At 41.3% G+C, this 15,574-nt stretch overlaps 1 protein-coding gene across 2 annotated transcripts in view; it reads right to left on the bottom strand.

Annotated features, from left to right (window-relative positions):
- Positions 1-15,574, bottom strand: part of PPIL2 (peptidylprolyl isomerase like 2) — a gene marked incomplete at both ends in the record, with an annotated part of 74,235 nt that overhangs the window by 17,411 nt on the left and 41,250 nt on the right. For both annotated transcript variants that reach the window (XM_082007897.1, XM_082007898.1), the window contains 2 exons: positions 7,077-7,110; positions 8,482-8,571. In XM_082007897.1, coding sequence (XP_081864023.1) covers positions 7,077-7,110; positions 8,482-8,571 — 124 coding nt within the window. The remainder of the gene's footprint in view (positions 1-7,076; positions 7,111-8,481; positions 8,572-15,574) is intronic.

Raw genomic sequence — 15,574 nt, 5'->3', positions numbered from 1 at the left:
ACAGCACTATGCCCTGGGCACCGTTCCTCTTCCCCCCTTCGCCTTTCGGAGTTTTCACCCTTCACTTCGGGCTGGCCTGGCGGGGCAGCGCTGGGGACGGGCTCCCTGCCCGCGCCACCGCGCCCGGCGCTGCCACTGCTCCAGGCTCCGCGTTTCTGCTCTGGGCCATGGCCAGAGCTTTTTGCACCCCAGGAACAAACCTCACCTGGACTTCCCTTAGAGAAATACAAAATTTTGCTTCAAAAGGTCTCTTGAAGGAGCTCCTAATTATTTGTAAAGCAGGTGCACTCGCGACGAGTCCTAACCTAGAGGAATTTTAGCCGTCTGACATTTTCAGATGTTACGCAAACAGGAACACAGCCCATTGAGATGTTACCCAGCAGCAAGTGGCCAAACCCTTGAGTTCCTTACACCCTTCATACGCTTCCAGCTGATGCTGGAATTACAGCGTTGTCAAGCTGCTGAAAGAGAGTGGAATCAATCCCGAAGCCTTCGCTGGTCAGAAAAATAATTCAAAAGGAAAGAGAAAAATTGTGAATGACAGAGAGACTCTCTCTTTCTGGCACAACAAGCAACCAGACCCAAGAGCTTGCAGACAGGAGCAATGAGCCATGATCTTTGGGTTTTGGAACACTTATTTTTGTATGATTTCATTTTAGATCACGCACTGCAGGTCAGAACTAATCTCATATGTACGAAGGCTAACTTTGGTTCTCTGGAACTAATTGCTAATATTTCAGTAGATAGTTACAGCATGAGATCCAGCCCCTGCTTCCCTCTCTGTCTGCCATACAGCTGTTTCCAAGGCTAATTCTGGCTGCCCGGGAGCTGCAGCAAGAGCAGAGAATGGCCTGTGCAGCATTCACCTAAAAGGCCAGACGTCCTATAAAGGACACAGCTGAAGTGTCTGCGGAGGCATGGACTGGCAAGGGATGGTGGAGACAAAGGCAGTCAGACAGCAGTACAGGGGTTTTTTGTTTTTTTTTTAAAAGAAAAATAAATTGGTGGTTAAAGAGAATAGTTGTTTTTTTTTAAAAGGAAAAACCCAAAAGTAGTCTCCTTAAATTGGAAATAGCCTGAATGTGCTGTTTGTCAAAGTCCTGCTAACCTCTGGGATTGTTCCACGCTTCAATTATCTGCTTGAAGCAGGACCAGACAGAGCAAGCCAGAAAATGGTGAGTTAAATGTATATATTTTTTTAATTACTGAAACCCAGAACCATTTCCTCTCTGAAGATCCAGTACAGATCCCTCATTAGTCTACTGCCACGGCGGTGCAGTGCCCAATGCTCAGCCCGGGGGTCTGGAACAGGGATTTTCCATTCTTACATTTTACTCTCTACGGCAGAACTCAACGTAAACTTGGGAAAATAAGTCACAGGCTCCAAACCTACTACTACTAATTATGAGGCATTTGGAAAGTATCTAGTAGATGTTACTGTATTTACTCTTGACACGGTTGGGAGGTGTGTCTGTGCCATCTTCCTCATTTTCTGAAAGCAGGATGGCTGCCAACAGAGGAGGTGGGACCATCGCACTCTCTAGCTCTAGCTCTCGTGTTACTCTCATGGTAATCCATAAAGAGAGGAGGCTCCTCCTTATATTCCCCCAATCTTCCTCAAAGAGCACACAGATCACTGCTGACTATATATGGAGTCACGATGATGCAAAAACGTCACCCCAGTGCTGATGTACAAGCCTACAAGGAAAGCCCACGGAAAACAAGAATTGACTCTGGCTGTTGGACTCGCAGTGGGCAGCGCTGCCTGTCACTTCCCCTTCCTCTCAGATTACTCCCTGATTAAGATTATTTTCTGTCCAAGTGGAGCTGGGTGCCTATTGGACTTGCAAATGTTTCTGAGATCCTGTTACAAAAGCTGCTGGAAAAAAATTCTGGGGGCTTCTGTGCTAAAAATCAGAGGAGTTCACACGGCAGCAGACACGGCCCCAGGCGGGTACCGCCGCTGGCTGGACTGGTGCTGGGCGCGAAGCGGAGCGGGACTTACAACCCCGCACGTGGGGGGTCTCCGGTTTGCACAAAGCTGGAAATGCACTCGGGATCGGCCACGGAAGTACGCTGGCCTTCCAACAGCGTTTAACCTGTACAACGTCAAAGCCTTCAGGAGCCAGAAAGAGTTTCTGCATAATTCTGCAAGGTAAAAATCACAGGCCTACGCAGACACTCAGGATTCAAAGCTGAAGGCAGCTGGGAGCCACTTCCCCACCTTTTTAATAAAAGGGAAAAATTCGCTTACATTAAAGAGGTGTTTACCTAATTCTCACGCAGAGATGAAACCAAGCAGATCACACAGCTCACAGAAAAAATGATGACTGTAATAATCATTTCCATGGCTATCCAGAGTGGCAAGATATATTTAGATTGTAACTGAAGCTTAGTTATTCAATCTTGTATCTGCATCTTGTGCTGATAGTGAAAAGGTGCACAGCTCTAAATGGACACCTGAGGCAATCACACATTAGCAACCATACAGAAAACAGCCACGTTTTCAGATTCTCTTTCGAACTGAAACAGCTTACTCTTTGGTAGTCTTTCTTCCTTCTAAAGGCATTTTTTCAGAAAGTAATTTTTTTGGGTAAAATTGCGTAAGTTGTACAACTATATTTGCAAAGAGCTGAGAGATGCACCTAGAGCTTCAGAAATGGAGCATTCCAAAAGCCAGGTGTGGGCTGGGAATCATCATTCATGACAGTTGCGATTTTAAATAAATCGTTCCTTTTTCTGGCATAAAAATTGCTAAGCAGTGGTAAGGAAGTGGGAGGGCTCTGATTCACAAAAATGATGGCTTACTTTCTGTAATTTTCAGCTTGTCATTTGGAACAACGAGGTACATAATAACATCTGACACTTCTACAGAGCTTTCCAAGCGAGATTCTTGAATCATTTTGCAAATATGAAAGCCTTAGCTCAGCCAGTAAGTGCTTCTCTCCCTTCAGGTAAGAGGACACGGTACTTTTAACCCCATGTACCAGAGGCTGGATTTTCAGATGGGCTGCAATCTAAAAGAGTATATTGCTAGATAAAAAGGTCTTGCTCTTGTCCTTTTGCTGAGCTTCAATCATGCAAGAAAAGGGGCTTTAAAACCGGTTACGTTTTAGGAACTTGCCTTATTAGGAAATCACATTGCAGAAGTGACCAAGTTTGTCCACAGTCCCTTTGCTATTGACGGGGAGGGGGGGTTGTCCTCCACTCTGCTCGTTGCCACCCAAAACACAATTCCATCTACCAGTGGTATTTCATCTTGGCCTTTTACAGCTATTACATGCCTCCTTTGTGCCCTCCTGGATTCATAAATGGACGAAGGCAAACACACACACCGATTCATGAGACCTTCCAACAGGCTGCAAGTAAGAGTAGCTGAAAACTGCCTGGGCCGCTTTGAAAACGTAGTGATTTGCATATCGTTTTCCCTTTTTCATACAGAGGGCTTAAGATATTAAACCTATTTTTCCTACATGCAAATTTTCTTCTATTATTTGGAACACTGAATATAGAGAGCAGCTGCTCCACTTGCACTAGCATGGGTTAGACAGAATTACTCACAATGTTCAACCACTTAGTTGTTATGAACAGCAGGAAAAGAGATATATCACAAATCTAAAATTCATTTTCAAATAATTAATCATTACAAAGAATGACCATGACTCAGCTTATTGCTCTGAATACCGCCTCTACGGGTGGTTGTTTTGTTAGAAAAGAAATAAGCTGCTGCAGCACACTTCTCCCAGTAGTCTTATGAAACATCAAGTTGAAGGCTGTAGAAAATGAGTTGGGTCCTCTAAATCAGTGTCAGCCTTACAGGAGTGTGTATCTAATTGCTTTGGCAATGCAGCTCTGTCAGATAAGCTAAGGTAAAACTATTCCTCACTCTTTTCCCAGTGTGGTACCGCAACTTCTAGACGCCGTAATGCTAATTTTCACCCTCCTCCACCTCAAAGTTAACAGCTGAGTACCAGGAACCAGTTGTCCTTCACATGTCTGCTGGGTCACAGTTACTTTTACGACAGCCTAACAAGAGACTCAAAAAGGACACCTTTGGGGTGCTGAATAACAAATAAAAAAGAAATAAGGATCAGAGCTGCTTACAGATGGACTGTTCAGCTGGAGTAGCCATGGAAGCGGACAGTCGGTGACAACCAGCTTGGCATTTTACATCTGTGAAATGTTTCCAGAACACAAGCGCACTTACCTAGGTGAGCGAGAGCACAGTTGCAGTCTATGTACATATGATGTGTAACCTTACATCATGTTGTACTGAATGTGCCCAAATCCACCCAGAAGCCGACCTGTCCTGGGCTTAGTTAGCAATGGAGTGGGTGACCATCTAAGCATTTGGGAGCTGCAACCATAAACCTGACACCTGTTGCTGAACATGGGATGAATGTCAGATGACAGAAACCAAATGGTGGGAAGATTTTTGAACAAGTCTGTTCTAGTTCCTGAGCTGATGAACAGGAATGATTAAATAAATATAACACAACAAAAATATATACAGGCTTAATGCACCTTCTCCATATCAGTTTGGAAAAGGTGGTTGTTTTATTTAAATAATCAAACAAACAACTATCCCAAACCTCTTAGCCAGAAAATTTCAGTCAAAGCAGAAGGCTCTATGTGGAAGAGGAAACGAAGGATGTTCTTTTTTTCCTGAAGTCTTCCTACAAAAGGCTCTAACAGAAACAATTCTGGCCATTTAAAATATTGATGTTTAAAGGGTAACCTCCAAATAGTCTTCCCTATTGCCAATTGAAACATCTGTGAAGAAAGCCCTGTTCTACTCTCATATTACAGAAGTCAGGTTATTTACTCCCCCAGTAAACCTCTAAAGACCGTTAAATCTTATGGACTTTCTAGCTTTCAAAGATGCATCTTTGAATTTTTTTTTTTTCTAAAAGCAGTGAGGCAAAGAAATACTGACATTCCTTCCAGCTGCCAGAAGAAATAAAAAAGGGAATTTAGACTGCAAATAACATACGAGACCCAGGTAAAAAAAGGTACAAAGTACTGAATCCCAGTGCTTTACTCCAAAGCTTTCCTAACATGAATGCTTGTGATCACTTTTACAAACTTTTACACCACGAGTGCCTGGGAAAGCATCGCTACGTTTGCCATGTTCTTAAACCGCTGCTGAGCTGTACCCTCCGGCCACACTGCTGCGGAGAGAACGTAAAGCCAGACAGGGACCTTACGTCTGGGCACCTTCTTACAGCAAGTGAAATTCCTGCCTCCCATTCAAGTGCCCAGGACCTATTAGGTAGTCAGAAACAAACCCTGACAGACTACTTGCACTCTGTGGACTGTCTTAAGCAGCTTCACTTAAGCAAGTATTAAATACTCTGGCATGACAGTTCAAGAGAAATCAGCCTGTCCATATACAACATTTTCTTGTGATATTATCATATTCAATAAGTGATTAAGTAAGGATAAGTAAGCTGTCTTCAAAAAATAAAAAACATTAAGTTGCAAAGAAGATAGTTGCATCATTTGGGCTCTACAATAATTCCAAACAGTCTCTAAAAATCTGCAATACTCATATCTGAGTGTACACTGTCCATTTTATTAGAACTTTAATAGTCTTGACAGATGTTTGCAAGACATCTTGCCTGCCATATATGAATATTTAATTAAGAATGACAAGGAGGAATAGAGGTCATTAGACTCTTTTTTTTAAATAAAAGAATATACATAAGGCGTTTTTTTCTCCTATGGGCTTATTTTGCATTTTACTTCCTACTTGCTTTGCCAGTAGAGCTGAGTCTTGACCTTCAATGCAGCTGCACTGCCAGTCCTCTGCCAACTGTTAATTGTGCTGTCTTACAATACTTCTACCGTTTGCACAGAGACAAGAACGACACCAGCAAGTTAATTTTCATTCCACAGCAGGATCTGAACTCCACCCTACAAGGGTGAAAGGTGTCTCAGTCAACCCATTAAATTTCTCCTGTCTCTTGACACCTCTTTAATTTCTCATTTTAAAAGATGTTCCTAATTATGTCTTTTGGGATTTGAACTGAAACTTTCCTTACAACAAAATCAAATCACATTTCTTTTGATAGTCCAAGCATATACCGTAACAAATCTTGTTAATGGGCTTTTCCCATCAAAACACAGATCCTTTAACTAGTCTCAAATCTTAGAGTATGCAACTTCTAATTATCGCATGCAGTAGAAGAAAAGCTGTTGGGCACTCACAATAACATTATTTACAAAGTAAATAGAGATGAAGTATTTAACGACTACAAAGACATCTTTTTTGGATAACCTGTGAGCACACACAGAAGAATATAGTGCTTGCATATACAAGTGACACATGTATGAACTAGAATAAAAATGCAGAGAACCCCACAGGACCAGGTGATGAAGAGCTGTGGAGGCTGGTGACATCTACAAGTGGGTAGATAAAAGGTGCAAGGGGAAAATGAGCAAATTCACAGCGGCAACTAGAGATATTACATGACATGTATACTGTGGTGGGTGATGCTGTGAGGACCCTTCAGCTGCTGTGTCTCCTGACCATTTCTGATATGGTTATTATGCAGATCTCCAACTAAGGGAGAAAGGCAGAAGAATTTAGTAACAGTGATCCCTAAAAGTTAGAAAAAGAGCAGCTTGGGCTTTACAAGGCAACTAGCTGGGAGAACAGATGGTACCTGGCCACTCACTAATTCTGAGGTAGGTCTCAAGTATTTCATTAACGCTGAATTTGAAAGCAACTTTGCATGAATGTGTTTCTTGCTTTGTTCTTTGCCCTGGAAGGCTAGCTGTAAAAGAATTATAATTTTTATTTACCTTCTGGAAGAAAAAGGAAGTAAAGATCCAACAGGAACTCTACATGGAAGAGTGCCCAAGTTTTAGATTGAGAAGATCAGATGAAATTTTGAGCATAGTTAAAATGGTCATAAAAATATAGCAATAAAATCTCTGCTTTAAAGCAGAAAACTCACAATGTAACACATATCATCATTTAGAGAATTTTAATCTACAAGGTGTCTGGAAATAAATGTAACAATACAGTGCATGAAGTGGAGACAGTTTACTTGATTCAAACTCAGCCTTACCAGTTCCTGTTCCAGTCGGATCACCTCCTTGGATCTGCAGAATGTAAATAAAATCAATAGGTTACATATATATCTGTGTGAAAGACATTAAATACAATCCATAAAAGCCAATTCTGCTCAACTTTCTTCCTTCTATATTGCACCAGGTTGACAAGTTAGCAACGAGGAAACCATTACTACTTATTTGGACCTTCTTTTATCAGCTGGCTGTCACCTCCTACATTACTTATCCAAGAGCAGAACGACAGTTTTATAAAAATAATAAGTCTCTTGTGGGTAAATAGGGAAAATAAACTGTCTCAAATGAGTTAACCAGATCATCCTTCCTATTATGTGCTGGGTCGTAACCTGCTTTTTAACTGATGATGCCTTACTTTTGGAAATGAAAAGGCTTTACATTTTGCTACCAATCCTCCACATGATGGGAGGGCAAGAAACAAGGGAATATGGAACATTTTCTGTATCTGAATCTGTATTTCCCAGTATCCCCCTCACTACCTGCAGTAGGAAAAATGCCCATGTGAAACCAATGTTTCAGCAACAGAATTAATGACTGATATATATATATATGTAGGATCTACAGAAATAATATTCTATATTCTAATGCCAGTAGAGGTAGTGTGCCATGACTAGCTTCACAGTTACAGCACACAACTTTAACTGAATTTAACTATGAACTGAGACATACAGTGCTGTCAAAAGAAAAAACATTTTTTTAGGATGAGAGGATGGAATGTACCATTCAGTGATGTCCCCTGAAAAACGTGCACTGCCTTCAGAATCAGGTTATTAATTCTTCTGAATGGAAGTTAGAGGATAGCTACAATATCCTAAGCTACCTGGACTGTACCTATGTAAATAAAGATTTTTGACTACTAAAGTCAACTTTCTGGTTCACTAGGTGCTCTTTAACTCCTTCACAAAGAAAGCCTGGGCTTAGTCCTGGAGCACACTCAGGAAAGGATGATCTGACAGTATCCAACTACCACAACCTGAACCAGAAATTCAGCTGTTTTCTAAAGTTTCATCTGAATGGGATTTCAACAGGCCACAGTATTACTTATCCAAATTAGCATCCCCCCCCTCTCCTTCTGTTCATTAACCACCCACTCACAGCTTACAGAAGGTAACAAGAGCCTTGCCAAGGCTCTCAAAGGCTTTGTCTGGAATGCCAGCAAAAGCACTACTAAATGCAGTGATGTTCCAATATTAGTCAAAGACAGTTGTTAGCAAGACTAGTAAACACAAATTTTTTAAGTTAGGACAATCCTAGTTCTGATGGTATATTTAATATACATCTACTGCAAATTGTCATGCGTGGAAGAAACTAAAACTGAATTAAGCTAAATAAGTATTTTGAGGACATCACATATTGAGTATTACACAGGAGTTGTCCAAGACTCACCACAAAATTACGAATCGATCTGTGAAAAATTGTTCCATCATAGTAGTTCTTCTTGCACAATTTGATAAAATTTTCACATGTTCGTGGTGTCTGAAAGACAAACGGAAGTTTTAATTAAGCAATACCTTTAGACAATCAAATTGGTCACTACACTATTTACAAGAATCGCTTTTCATTTGTGCCTTCCAAAGAAGCAATCATGCAGGACTCCTTCAAGAGGAATGAGTCGCTGTCTACAGAAAAAATGATATAATACATTCTCTTTTAAAGTATACTGGAGACACACACACTGTTAAATAAATTAATCCCAGACCTTCCAGTTAGCACAAAGTGCTGAACACTAGCTGGATAGCGTGAGCTCCCAGTAGACATAATGATGGCGAGAGCAGGTAAGCCCAGAGACTGTCAAGTAAGAAGACTAAGACTACCGGGGAAGATTATGGAGCGGTTCATCTTGAGAGTGCTCACAGGGCATGTACAGGACAAGCAAGGGATCAGGCCCAGCCAGCATGGGTTCATGAAAGGCAGCTCCTGCTTGACCAACCTGATCTCCTTCTATGACCAGGTGACCTGCCTAGTGGATGAGGGAAAGGCTGTGGACGTTGTCTACCTGGACTTCAGTAAAGCCTTTGACAGCGTCTCCCACAGCATTCTCCTGGAGAAACTGGCGGCTCGTGCTTAGACAGGTTTACTCTTCGCTGGGTGAGGAACTGGCTGGATGGCCGAGCCCAGAGTTGTGGTGAACGGTGTTAAATCCAGCTGGCGGCCGGTCACAAGCGGTGTTTCCCAGGGCTCGGTTCTGGGGCCAGTCTTATTCAATATCTTTATCGATGATCTAGATGAGGGAATTGAGTGCTCCCTCAGTAAGTTTGCAGATGACACCAAGTTGGGTGCAAGTGTTGATTGATGGAGGGTAGGAGGGCTCTGCAGAGGGATCTGGACAGGCTGGATCGATGAGCAGAGGCCAGCTGTATGAGGTTTAATAAGGCCAAGTGCAGGGTCCTGCACTTCAGTCACAACAACCCCATGAAATGCTACAGGCTTGGGGAGGAGTGGCTGGAGAGCAGCCCGGCGGAAAGGGACCTGGGGGTGCTGGCTGACAGCCGGCTGAACATGAGCCAGCAGTGTGCCCAGGTGGCCAAGAAGGCCAACAGCATCCTGTATCAGGAATAGTGTGGCCTGTATCAGGAATAGTGTGGCCAGCAGGAGTAGGGAAGTGATCATGCCCCTGCACTCAGCACTGGTGAGGCCGCACCTTGAATCCTGTGTTCAGTTTTGGGCCCCTCACTACAAGAAGGACATTGAGGTGCTGGAGCGTGTCCAGAGAAGGGCAACGAAGCTGGTGAGGGATCTGGAGCACAAGTCTTATGAGGAGTGACTGAGGGAACTGGGGTTGTTCAGTCTGGAGAAGAGGAGGCTGAGGGGAGACCTTATCGCTCTCTACAACTACCTGAAAGGGGGTTGTGGTGACGAGAGTGTTGGCCTCTTCTCCCAAGTAACTAGTGATAGGACAAGAGGAAATGGCCTCAAGTTGTGCCAGGGGAGGTTTAGATTGGATATTAGGAAAAATTTCTTCACTGAGAGGGTGGTCAGGCATTGGAACAGGCTGCCCAGGGAGGTGGTGGAGTCGCCATCTCTGGAAGTGTTCAAAAAACATGTGGATGTGGCGCTTCAGGACATGGTTTAGGGGGCATGGTGGCGCTGGATTAGTGGTTGGAATTGATGATCTTGAAGGTCCTTTCCAACCTAGTGATTCTGTAACTTAGTTCCAGCAGTGTATCATAATCCTGTTCCAAAGGGGGACTTCTAGCACTGAAAAAAAGTTCATTTCCCAGAGTAAGAAAGAACCTCTCTGCTCCACTATTTCAAAGTGAGCACATTGCAGCTAATTGGGAGAGAAACATTTGGCCCGCTTCACCACTAAAAATGGGACTGACCCCACAAGTCACCTGACCGTAGGAAAAATAAAGACAACTCGTTTTTTTAAAAAAAAAAAAGACGCTAAATGTATTGCCAACTTCTAACTTGCTTTTACAGTGCACATTAAAGCTATTTATTCAAATTTATGAGGCATGTCATTCAAACAGTAACTTATGAAAAATTTTACTGTCTACCTAATTATCCTTCCACTGCAATTGTACGGACTCTCCTCTCTGCAATACTAAAATATCTTCACATGTACAAATACAAGTACAGAAACAGCTTGTTTTCTATACTTGGACATGTTCTCCAGCCCCACCGTGGATTACGTGCATAAATATATTCCAGATTTACAAAAGAATACATCTAACTAATCTGAGTTGTTACAGGCCTTGAAAATATCCTTATTGTACGTGCTTGCAAGTAAAGCCCCAGGACGAGTTGCAATGTCTGTAAATGAACACACACAAGACTTGAAGCGTCTTTCTGAAAGACACTGATTCACTTTGCATTGGTATGACATCATTCTTGGTCTGAGAGCTGCAGAGAGACAGAGTCAGACTGAGCCATGCAACCTGAAGTGACTTAAAAGCAAAAAAATACGGCAAGACCAATTACAATCATTTGAGGATGAAATAATCTCTATCTTTTTAAAAGCAGATCCATACAAGTATTCATCCAGAACCATAGAGAACTTCAATTTTCTCTATTTTCTCATCTGAAACACAATCATTCTCACCCCTCTTTATTGACACTGAAATGTGTCTTCATTATCCAAACAAACTCTACATGCCATCATAAACTCTTTATAATGATTCCTTATTAATTACTTTACACAGATGTAGATGACAGTTGTCAGCTGGGCCATAACTGGAAAAATAAACATATTCTAATGCAGTCTTACACCAGCTATTACCTCAGATTTCCTATATAATTCTTTACTGGGTTAAAATGGCAATGGTACCGTCATGGGTTTACAGTAGAATGCCACTAGGACATGTATTTTGGTAGCATCCTGAGGGCAACTAAAGTAAATATATTCCACAAAAATTGTTTCAAGTAATAGGAGGTTTTCCTACAGTTTCAATGCTTATAGCAAATTTGAAAAGTTTTCTTTGAATTGGACATATATGCTTGAAAATAATCTTTGCACATAACCTTTCAAGTAAAATTCAACCCTTGAAGAATCATTTGTGCAACATGTGCTTCCTTTATTAGACAATATCGTAACAGCCTTGATCCTAACGTAGTGCTATTAGTTATCACTCATGAAAAATGTCAGTAAGGATAAAAATAAGTTTAAAAAATCTCTTTATGAATCAGAAATGGAATCAGCAGCTTTTAGCCTAAGGCACTTTATCTCATGAGAACCAAACACTCTTTGGAGAGAGACACATAGCTAATAAGTTCTCTGGGGGGAATAGAGCAACCTGTAATTAATTTTTTTAAGAAAAACAAAGTCAGGCGAAAGACTGAGTCCCCTAGGAATACATAGCAAACTGTTTTAAATTTGCACAACGTTGATAACCCAATACAGATTTCCTACTTATTTTCAAAATATGATTTGTAAAATATACATCAAAAAACCTGGCTCCAGTAATGTATTTTTTATGTAGGACCTATGCTGACCCTTCTCCCTAAATGGATTTCTAGGTATTGTATCTTTTGCCAGAAACAAGCTTTTCAAATGCAACTGCAGAAATATTTAGTATACACGCAATATCATTTCAGTGAAAGGTTTTCTTTAAATAATTGCCACCAAATTGGTTCCCATGGTCACCTCATGCATCATACAGATACATCTGGCAGGTAAACAGTTCCTTAGCAACATCACCATTACCTTTTACAGTGCTTTTTAATAGACACAAATAAAAAGGTTTGCATTCAATCAGTAATAAACCCTAGTTTCAGTCATGCAGTTGATCTAGAATATGTCTCAGATTATCTGACTTATTCAAAGCAGTTAAATGTTCTTGCCAAATCTCACACTGCCAAGCACATTTCAGAGACTTTTTTAAGCAGTATCCTGTCCAAAGCAGGAGAAAAAGGCTTAAGGTTTATGAGGAAGGTGTAGATCCCAAGTAATGAAGTTACGTTCTGCATTGACCATACAAACATAGCCAGTCTTTGAAGTCTTTGTTCCAACTACAAAGACTGATGAGAAATACACATAAACAAACCTGACTCTGTTATTTGAGTGTAAGATCTTATGGAAGATGTCAGACTAGCAGTCTTGGAATGCAAAACTGTCTACTTCTTCAGAAACTTCCTCTACACCACTTGCTTCACACCATTTCTGAAGGAAGAAGGGACGGTCAAGGCACCTGGAAAAGCAAGAGTGCAGGAGGCAATGCTGGTTTCTTGTTGCCTCATTACTGACAACGGACTCCAGGGTCTCTTTGTACTTCTGGCTGTTCTGGTCTCAAATTGACCACAATAACAGCAGATAGCTTTTCGCTCTTTATTCTTTTTACATTAAGCAGAAGTAATTTAAATTATTTTCATCTGCTGACTGTGACTTAGACATGTATGTAAGAAAGTCATGGGGAAAATGCCACCTTAATTTGTTGATCTGAAAGCCACCAACACAAAAAAAGCTTATGTTTTAAATCTACTGCAATACCTTCTGCGAAGGATGCAGTGATAGTCCTAAGAAGTCAAATTTAAAAATTGCGGAAGGCTTTTCTCTGTGAAGAGTAAGCTAGAACAGCCTTGAGAAATTCTCCTTTTCTTCGGTCAAAGTTGCACCACATAAGTGACCACAGTGTCTCTGTATGATGTCCTTCAACTTAAAGACACTTCTCTGTCTGAATGACAAACAGCAAGAAAAAAACAACCATATTTATACCAGAAAGAGTCTCCTGCTCCAAGTATGCTCCCCATTTATTTTGTAGATGCCAGATAACTGTCTTTCAGCTATTGAAAATTCACACGCAAGACAAGTGGTAAAATGTTAATAAACAGTTTGAGACAGGAATCCAGAAGAATACTTGTCCCAGAAGATGACACAAATGCTTTGCTTGGCTCACAGACATGTGCATTTAATGGGGAAACAGCCCAATGGTTTTCTAATCATGTTTAAGTCTCCATTTAGCTAACACACTTAGTACGTAATTCTACATGGAAATACCAGCAGTCTACTAGTAGCTACTAGGCCTGGACAAATTTCAGAATTGAAAAGAAATCGCTACTATGACCATGCAAATACAACAGTGACAAAGAAGCTGATCGTGAAATCACAGGTACTGGGAAAACACTAAAGAAAGGAATGTAAAATTAAAAAAAAACAAAACCACAAAGCAAAACATAAACTCGAGTCCTTTACTATAAAGTTCTAGAAGAAATGCAGATTTTATCTTGTTCCCCTTTTAAGTATTAACTGAGCCAATTTTAGTTTCCTTTTTGCCAGCAAGGGTGGCTTCAAACCCCGGCAAAAGTAATCTCTCTTGCTGCACCCTGAGACCTGAGGGCTAAGACTAACCAAGCCAGGTCACTATCTGCTTTCTCTGTTTGCAGCTCTCCTTTCTCATCAGTTAAAATGGGTCATTACGTTTGTAAAAGTTACCTTAACTCAGAATTTGTATTGGGCAGCTGAAGAGCCAACCAGAAGCAGATTAAAAACCTGCGGCACTCCTGTTGCCAAGGTTCAGGAGATGGGAAAAGAGAGGAGCTTGAGTCGTTGCCATGACTGCAAGGAAGAAGGCTTTACTATGTGAAGAGCTAATAATTTCAAAATGCTCCATCCCTTGAGGATCTGCATGAACCTTGAAGAGAAATTACACACTAAGCATTCAGAAGCTGTCATTCGCATATCTGTATAATTTCCTTGTGCTAATTCCACTTCCCTTTTATTTCTCTTTGTCTCTCTAAATTGGATGAGCTGTAGTAGTTGCAATAAACCACAGAGCCTTGATATATGCTCATTAACCCTATGTTTCAAAGCAGAAATAAGCTGAAATAATGAAAAGTTTGTTCCTCACAAATTAAAATTGCATTCTACAGCCTTCATCTTATCACACAAATGCTAGAATCCCGCTACTAAGAGGCATGAACTAGTGATGGAAATTTCTAAAGCTTCAAATGAAGCCTGCAATTTTTTTAACATAGATCTCCTTTAAAATGCAAGGTGGATTTTGTTTTGCTTTAGTCCATTTACACACCTTTTTCTTTTTAAATAGAGCATTTTCACTCTTGTAATTGTTCATTCGAGCAACTATTCTAATGCATCAGCCCATAAAGAGATCCTTTGGTTAGGTTTAAACTCAGTTCTCCCCATCTCTTTCAGTCCGCAATCCTTGTAGCCTACCCATCCCACAGGAAAGAACTCACCCTAATAAAAACTTGGCTTTCTTTAGGGCTTAGTCAGAGGCAACTGTAATGGAGCAGTTTCAGGAATCACCATCTATCAGGTGCAAGTGTCTGTTCCCTCTACCAAGTCATGGACAGAAACTGGACATAGCAACGTTTCTAGCGTGTTTCAAAGCATAATACTCTACTGGAAGCCCGTTTAAGCCACCCTACTGCACTTTGCACCGATGCACTAGGAGCACACTCCATTTGTTTCAGAGTAAGAGGGACAAGAAAACCCAAAACTCCACAAAGCCCACTGAGAAAGCACAGGGAATTTCACTGCGGGAAGCCCATGACATTTCCTGCTGGAGGAACATTTATCATAGACCCGAACATCAACCCCTGCCAGCTCCACTTTCCTTCTAACAGTGCGACAGGTTATGGTGGCAAATAACAGCTGCCTAGAGTGGTTCGGTTCAAAAAGGACACAGTTTGTGTAAGGGACACCACTCTCAATCTGGTCACGCAGCCAGCAAACGCGCTCAGGTCAATTTGTGATCTATGGTCAGAAGAGCGCGGTTCCAGTGAGAGAGCACTGGGAGAGATGAAAGCATCAGGGCATTGTGGGGTAAAACACTTGGCCAGACTCTTACTGATATTAAAAAAGAATCAGAACAGGCAAACTATGCCTCAGGTAAGAGATCGCTGACTTGATAGTAAACATTTGCCTATTTTCCTACCTCAAAGCCTCAAAGTTTGCTTAGAACAAAGAGCAGAATTATTGCATTCCCATTACATACAAACTCACTATAATTTAATTAGCTATTTAGCGAAGATTCCAGCAGACGCTAGATTTCGCTTTTCAAAGGCATTTCTTCCACAG

This window comes from Phaethon aethereus, assembly GCF_964289735.1.
Source record: "Phaethon aethereus genome assembly, chromosome: 17".
NCBI lineage: Eukaryota > Metazoa > Chordata > Aves > Phaethontiformes > Phaethontidae > Phaethon > Phaethon aethereus.
The sequence above is the reverse complement of the archived record's forward strand: the minus strand, read 5'-3'. Positions and strand labels throughout refer to the sequence as shown.